The sequence below is a fragment of the Gekko japonicus genome, unplaced genomic scaffold (genome assembly GCF_001447785.1).
Source record: "Gekko japonicus isolate JY-2015 unplaced genomic scaffold, Gekko_japonicus_V1.1 scaffold386, whole genome shotgun sequence".
Lineage (NCBI taxonomy): Eukaryota > Metazoa > Chordata > Lepidosauria > Squamata > Gekkonidae > Gekko > Gekko japonicus.
In genome coordinates, this window is record NW_015163100.1 from 1,366,558 (window position 1) to 1,373,616 (window position 7,059).

At 65.0% G+C, this 7,059-nt stretch overlaps 1 protein-coding gene across 1 annotated transcript in view; it reads left to right on the forward strand.

Moving 5' to 3' along the window:
• The window catches only part of WWP2 (WW domain containing E3 ubiquitin protein ligase 2), a 25,065-nt gene extending 18,031 nt beyond the window's left edge, over positions 1 to 7,034 (forward strand). Inside the window, exons 12-24 of the mRNA XM_015406701.1 lie at positions 435 to 516; positions 763 to 891; positions 1,151 to 1,247; positions 1,767 to 1,838; positions 1,937 to 2,025; positions 2,481 to 2,640; positions 3,551 to 3,672; positions 4,721 to 4,861; positions 5,144 to 5,264; positions 5,603 to 5,707; positions 5,953 to 6,049; positions 6,451 to 6,523; positions 6,624 to 7,034. Coding sequence (XP_015262187.1) covers positions 435 to 516; positions 763 to 891; positions 1,151 to 1,247; positions 1,767 to 1,838; positions 1,937 to 2,025; positions 2,481 to 2,640; positions 3,551 to 3,672; positions 4,721 to 4,861; positions 5,144 to 5,264; positions 5,603 to 5,707; positions 5,953 to 6,049; positions 6,451 to 6,523; positions 6,624 to 6,723 — 1,388 coding nt within the window. The 3' untranslated portion in view covers positions 6,724 to 7,034. The remainder of the gene's footprint in view (positions 1 to 434; positions 517 to 762; positions 892 to 1,150; positions 1,248 to 1,766; positions 1,839 to 1,936; positions 2,026 to 2,480; positions 2,641 to 3,550; positions 3,673 to 4,720; positions 4,862 to 5,143; positions 5,265 to 5,602; positions 5,708 to 5,952; positions 6,050 to 6,450; positions 6,524 to 6,623) is intronic.
• The last annotated feature ends 25 nt before the right edge of the window (positions 7,035 to 7,059 follow it).

The following is a 7,059-nucleotide window of genomic DNA, read 5'->3' on the forward strand; positions in this document are numbered from 1 at the left end:
GCCGGGGGGGGGGGGGGGGGGGGGGGGGGGCTGATTCAGTGGAAGGCTTCCTCTCTCCCCCTTTTTTATGGGGCAGAGCTGAATGACTGAGGGGAGGGAGGAACAGTCTGGGGGGGGGAGGTCTGCTAGTGAGCTTGCACAATGAAGGTGTATGGTGCAAATTTTGGCTGTAAGCACAGCCTCTCCCCTCTCTGGGATTGGGGCCGTAGTCGTCTCGGTAAAGGAGGGACGGGCTGCATAGTGTGGGTGCAGAGGGCGAGAGTAGGATGTGGTGAGGGAGCTTGTGCTGCTGCTGTTGGGGGGGGGGTGTCTGTGAGCATGCCTGAACCCTCCCCAAACCAGCGCCATCCTGGGAGCCCACCGCTTGCCCAGTTGCGGCAGCTTTGCATTGGGGGCTGAGGGCGCCTTCCTTCTTTCTTTCTCTCTCCTTCTAGAAAAGAGACAGGACAACGGGCGAGTCTACTATGTGAACCACAACACTCGTACCACACAATGGGAGGACCCCCGCACGCAGGGGTAGGTGGGCTGGCTGGGCGCAGGGCTCCTGGTTGGTGGTCTCAGGAGGCAGGGGGAGAGTTCTGCTGGGACTCGCTGCCTCCCTCCTGCTCCAGGTCTCTCGGAGGACACGCAGCCAGCAAGATGTGGGGATGCCGGGAAGCCAGTGCTTTGGGGTGGGATGGGGGGAGTTGCAGAGCAGGAAGGCAAGCGGGGTGAGGGCCCCAGGTACGATCCCGGGATTAGCCCTCTGTCTTTTCCCGGCAGGATGATCCAGGAACCGGCGCTGCCACCCGGCTGGGAGATGAAATATACCAGCGAAGGAGTCTGCTACTTTGTGGACCACAACACTCGCACGACCACCTTCAAAGACCCCCGTCCTGGATTCGAGTCTGGGTAAGCCCCCTGGGCCCTCTGCCCCAATTCAAGCCGGCTTCCTTGGCCAGCCCTGCAGTGCAGGCATCCTGCGCGGCTCTCACAATGCGCACCAGGGCCTTCTTTGGCAGGGCCAGGGAGCTGTGGGGCGGGGGCTTCTGGAGACCCTCCCGATGTCTAGCCAGGGGCTGGGGGATGCCGGAGGGGCCTGGAGAGTTGTGGCAAACTTGGATCTCGGGAGAGGAAGGCATTTCCCTCCAGCCAGGAACTGAAAATGCAGCCTGAAGGGCTTGCTGGACCTCTGGGTGTGTCTCCTCTGTGCACGGCCCTCTTCTGCCCTTCCCAACACTGGGCACCAGTTTCGCTTCCTTTGTCATGTAAGTGGTCATGATGGGGGTGGGGGTGGGGGGGTTGCAGCACCGAGTCTGGGACTTTGCAGTCCAGAAAGGAGGCAATTAAAGGGGGGAGGGACATAATACAGGTTTATAAAATCACACGTCTGTGGTAGAGAGACGGCACGGAGAGAGCGCGTAGTTCCCCTTCTCCCGTAGTGCCAACACTCAGGGGCACCCCGTGAAGTTGATGGGCAGGAGGTACAGGCCAGACAAAAGGGGAAACACTTCTTAATGAATGATTAAAATATGGAATTCCCTGCCGGTGAACACAGTGGTGGCCACGAGTGTCGCTGGCTTTAAGGGGGGGTTGGACAGGTCTCGTGAAGGGAACCCTTCCCACGCAGAGGCAGTCCACGTTAGGAGGCGGCATCGGGGGAAGGCTTTGGCCTCTGTGCCGTTTGTTGGCCTGGGCGCTGAGCTCGACGGAGGGGGTTGCGGGGGAGGGGGCTGCTGCGGGGAGGGCTGAGTTCGGGTCTGCCACAGCCGGTGCTTCCTTTGCAGTCCAATGCGCTGCCCAGCCACGTCAAGATCAGTGTCTCGCGGCAGACTCTCTTTGAAGACTCCTTCCAGCAGGTGAGGTCTCGGGCGGGGAGGCCGGTGGAGGGAGGGGGAGGGTTCGGTGCCTCTGAGCCGGCCGGCAGCCCTTTGCTCTTCTCTGGCCACCCCTCCAGATCATGAACATGAAGCCCTACGACCTGCGTCGCCGGCTGTACATCATCATGCGTGGGGAGGAGGGCCTGGATTATGGCGGCATCGCCAGGTGAGGGGGGCTGGAGAGGGGCTGGGGGGCAGGTGCCCCACCTGGCTCAGCAAGCCCCAGCATCTTCTGCTGCCGTGGGACCGGAGCCCCAAGCACCTCTCTCTCTCTCTCTGTGTCCTGCCAGTGGTTTTACCCTATGGTAGGTGACGTCAGGCTGTTCTACCACAGGGTAGAACCACGGACGGGATGCCGGGCCTTCCTGCGTGGATGACGGGACGTGTCAAGAGAAGTGGGCGGGGGGGGGGAGGCTGAGAGGTTACGTGGGGCTGTGTGCACGTGCGACACGGGGTGTGTCGAGAGAAGGGGGGGGCATGGGGGCCCCAACAAAGGGCAGCTCCTTGGGGCTCCCTCCCTCCCCTCCCTGTTTGTTAAGGGAGGCACCCAAGCCGAGCTCTCCTGTCACGCTCACGGCCCGTGCTCGGGGGCACCCTCCCCGGCTTTCCCCCCCCTCGCAGGGAGTGGTTCTTCCTCCTGTCCCACGAGGTGCTCAACCCCATGTACTGCCTCTTTGAGTACGCCGGCAAGAACAACTACTGCCTGCAGATCAATCCGGCCTCCTCCATCAACCCGGACCACCTCACCTACTTCCGCTTCATCGGCCGCTTCATCGCCATGGTGAGCTCCGGGGTGTGTGTGTGTGGGTGTGTGTGTGTGTGAAGCTTGCCCTGGGGTACCACCTCCAGTCTGAAGGGGGCTGAGGGGGGGAGGGATTTCTGGCCAGCGTGTGACAAGCAGAGTGTTGGACTGGAGGGGCCATTGGCCTGATCCAGCATGGGCTTCTCTCATGTTCTTCTGTTCTCCTGCACGTGACTCAGGATGCCAGCTGGGCCCAGGAATGGCCGTTGTGAAGTGGGCATCAACGGTTTGCTCTCAGAGATGTTCCAAGCTCAGGCAGCGTTTGGAGGGTTGGGGGGGGGGAGGATCCTGCCATTCTTCTTCCAGTCCCTCCTTGTGCCCTTTGCGGCCTCTGCCCCAGGGCCTTCCTCCCACGGGGCTCCTAGCCCCGTCTCATCCCAGCACTGGAGGGAGCAGCCAGTTGCCGGTGCTGGGCAGCCGTGCCCTGCTCAGCACCACTCCACCCGAACCAGCTCTTGGCAGGGGCTGGACAATGGCTCACCCCCCTCCTCCGTCCGGCAACTCAACCCCAGTCCCTCCTTGGCTGGCAGACGGAGGCCCCTCGGTGGTCCTTCCACGCCGAAATGTTGCTTGGAAGAGCTGCTGTGTTTCCCCAAAGCCTCCCGGGGGCCTTGGCTCTCCCCCCACCGCTGAATGCTTCTCTTTGGAAGGAGGCTGGATGGGGCTGCAGTCCCCTCCCCCCCCCACACACACACGGCCCGGCCCCAGGGAGGCTGTGGCTTTGGAGACGGAAGCGCTCAGCAGGACGGGCAGCACCCCGCATGGTGCCTCCTGCGCCCGGGGTGGGGGCTGGGGGGCTGGGAAGTCTTCCCACAAAGGAGATTTTCCCTCCCCGCCAGAGTCTCCCCCCCCCAAGCCTCCCGTGCTCCCCCTCCCACCCAAACCCCAGACTATTACTCACCGCCTGGCTGGGCCGATCCAGACGCATGCAGCCGTCTGCGTTTTTCTTGGCTCGGGCGGGCAGGCCTGTGGCCGCCGAGGGCTGCTGGGAACAAACGCGGCTCTGAGGCCGTGTGGGGAGGTGGCTCCCCGGAGGGGGGCGGCTTGTTTGGACACCCCCAGCAAAGGAAGGAGAAGCCGGGAGGGGCTGCTTCTTCCCACAGGCCATCCTGGGCACTTCCTGGGGCCCGGCAGGCTTTCGGCGGCTTCTCCTGGCTGGGGGGGGCAGGCCTGTGGCCGCCGAGGGCTGCTGGGAACAAACGCGGCTCTGAGGCCGTGTGGGGAGGTGGCTCCCCGGAGGGGGGCGGCTTGTTTGGACACCCCCAGCAAAGGAAGGAGAAGCCGGGAGGGGCTGCTTCTTCCCACAGGCCATCCTGGGCACTTCCTGGGGCCCGGCAGGCTTTCGGCGGCTTCTCCGCAGACTGGCACCCACAGTGTGTGGGAGGGCTTCAGCTGCTTCTTGTCTGGCAGGGCATAAAGAGCCCCCAGGGTTGGCACCAGGGTGCCCCAGATGCCACAGCAGGGGAGGGGCGACGGGGGAGGAACAGCGGACCCTGGAGGCAACGCTCCCTCTAAGCTGGGGGGGGTCTGGTGAGCAGCAGTTCTACTTTGTGAGCTGCCGGCATGAAAGTTGTGAGCGAGCGGTTTGGCTGCTGCATAAATCAGTTTGCTCTGGAGCCCCATCCCTTCCTGGGCTGAGACAGAAAGGTGTGAGCCAGAGGCTAAAGAACTGTGAGCTGGCTCACACTCACTCAGCTTAGAGGGAACACTGCCTGGAGGGCCCCCGTCTCTGAATGTTGCCATTTATGGTGAAGGACAAAGGGCTGCCCGGGGAACCCACCTGCCCAGGGCCGACTGAGGTTGCTTCTGGTGGAGGACTATGCAGTTGGCCGGCCGGCATTTTTCTTGAGGGGGTCGGGGGTGGTGGTGATGGTGCCCAGGAGGCTTCTGGGAGGGCAGCGAAGCCGCAGGAAATGTGGCCGCAGGCACCCTGGCCTCGTTTGCACCCGGGGCACAGTCGGGCTGCCTCGGAGCCCGCGGCCTCCTGTCTGATGTCCCGCGTGGGGTGTCCTTCCCCCTGCCTCTCCCCCCCCCCCCCCCCCCCCCCGCGGAAATGCAGAGAGAACAACCTGGAGGAGTGTGGCCTGGAGCTCTACTTCATCCAAGACATGGAGATCCTGGGCAAGGTGACCACCCACGAGCTGAAGGCGGGCGGGGAGAGCATCCGGGTCACCGAGGAGAACAAGGAGGAGTACATCATGTGAGTGGGGCGCCCCCTGCTGTGTGTGCCTGAGCAGCTGCTTCCCTTCCAAGGTGGCCTCCCCAGGACGCCTCCCCCCTCCTACTCGTGCCGCTTGGCCTTGGGCAAGTCTATGCGTGAGACTCCGTTCCCTGCCCATGAAACGGGAGGGTAGTGGAGGGGCTTGCCTCTGGGGCTGCTGGCAGGCCTCCTCTTCCCGCAAGGCTGGGTCCGGAGCCCCTCCCGAAGCCGCTTCTGGGGCTGGCCTGGAGGGCTCACCGTTGGCAGGTCTCGTCCCTGCAGGCTGCTGACGGACTGGCGGTTCACCCGGGGTGTGGAGGAGCAGACCAAGGCCTTCCTGGACGGCTTCAACGAGGTGGCCCCGCTGGAGTGGCTGCGCTACTTTGACGAGAAGGAGCTGGAGGTCAGCCCCACCCCCGGGGCCTGGGGAGCGGGGGCCTCCCCTCCTGGCCCAGAGCCAAGAACGGCGGGGAGGGGCCCCTCGGTGGGCTACCGTTCTGGGCACGTGCCAGCGACTCCGCCGCCTCCGCATGCCTCCTCGGTAGAGGTGGCGTTCTCATTAGGACGGGAAAAGCTGCTGACTGTTTTGAGAGGGATGGGCAGGAATGACTTGGGAGATGTCAGCAGCCGCTGCCCTCTGCTGTCGGGCGACGGAGCCCCCTCTTCCGGCTGTGCTGCCCACTCCCCGGCCCCTCCCCGGGGGTCTCAGGCCTGGCCTCCTCCTCCTGTCTCCTGCTGCAGCTGATGCTGTGCGGCATGCAGGAGATCGACTTGAGCGACTGGCAGAAGAACGCCATCTACCGGCACTACACCAAGAACAGCAAGCAGGTCCAGTGGTTCTGGCAGGTCAGTCTCCCTTGGCTGGGCCCCCGCGTGGGATTGGGCGGAGGGACCCTCTCGTGCCACTGGGCAGGGGCTGTGGGCCAGGCACGTGGGACAGGAGTCAGGAAGGCAAGAGGCCCCCAGAGCTGGCCCAAGACACGGCCCCTGCCCGGGACTCGACGGCCGCTCAGCGCGTCCCTCTCGGGAGGAGGCCGGAGCCCTCCTCGGCTCCCCAGCCTGACGCCTCCCGGCTCTTGTGTGGGTTGCAGGTGGTCAAGGAGATGGACAACGAGCAGAGGATCCGGCTGCTGCAGTTTGTGACGGGGACCTGCCGCCTGCCCGTGGGCGGGTTTGCTGAGCTCATTGGTACGTGTGCCCCCCCCCCGGCCACAAATCGCTGAGCGCTCTGACAGAGCTGGGGAGCTGCTTCCTCCAGCCTCGGGGGCCCTTCCTCCGGAGCTCTCCTCCTTCCTCCCGGTCTTGGGCTTCCCTGAGCGCCGAAGGGCCCGGGGGCGGCGGAGGTGTGCTGGGTGCCCCGATGTGCCAGCTGTGTCCAGAGGAGTTTTGTGGGGGGGGGTGGCTGCCTTGCCCACGAGGAGTCCGCAATACACCTCAGAGCTAGTTTGGGGCCTGCTCCTGAGCTCTCCTCCTCGCTCCCTTTCTGGGGGGGAGGGGGGGAGCCCACAAGGTCACAACTTGCAGCGCTGCGGCCTGGCGTGGTGCCGCTCCCTGGGCGAAGGGTGGCAGTGTCCCCTCTCTCCCGGCAGGTAGCAACGGGCCTCAGAAGTTTTGCATTGACAAAGTGGGCAAGGAGACGTGGCTGCCCCGGAGCCACACGTGGTGAGTGGGCCCGTCCCCTGGAGGGTGGCGTGGGGCGGGGGGGGAGGGCCGGGGAGACCCTGTGCTCCATGCTCACCGCTTGCCCCTGCACCCCCCGCAGCTTCAACCGCCTGGACCTGCCTCCCTACAAGAGCATGGAGCAGCTGAAAGAGAAGCTCCTCTACGCCATCGAGGAGACAGAGGGCTTCGGGCAGGAGTGAGGGGGCGGGGGCACCTTGGGCAGCGGAAGGCCAACGCCAGCCGGGCGCTCTCGGAGGGGAGCAAGCCCCCGGGGTGAGGCGGGCAGCAGGCCTTGGGCTGGGCTGGGCTGAACGAGGACTGCAGAAAGCCACCCCCTTGTCTCCCTCTCCCCTGCCCTTGGCCGAGGGAGGGCCTGTCCCCAGCAGCAGCTTGGAGTTGGCGGCCCTGAGGGTGCCTCCCAGGCCTCTGACCGCTGCCAGCTGTGTTGTGTTCCACTCTTGCTGACCACCAGCAGCAGCAGCAGCAGCAACCCCACCGCCCTTGCCTCCCCCCCCCCCCGGAGAGGCGCAGGGCTC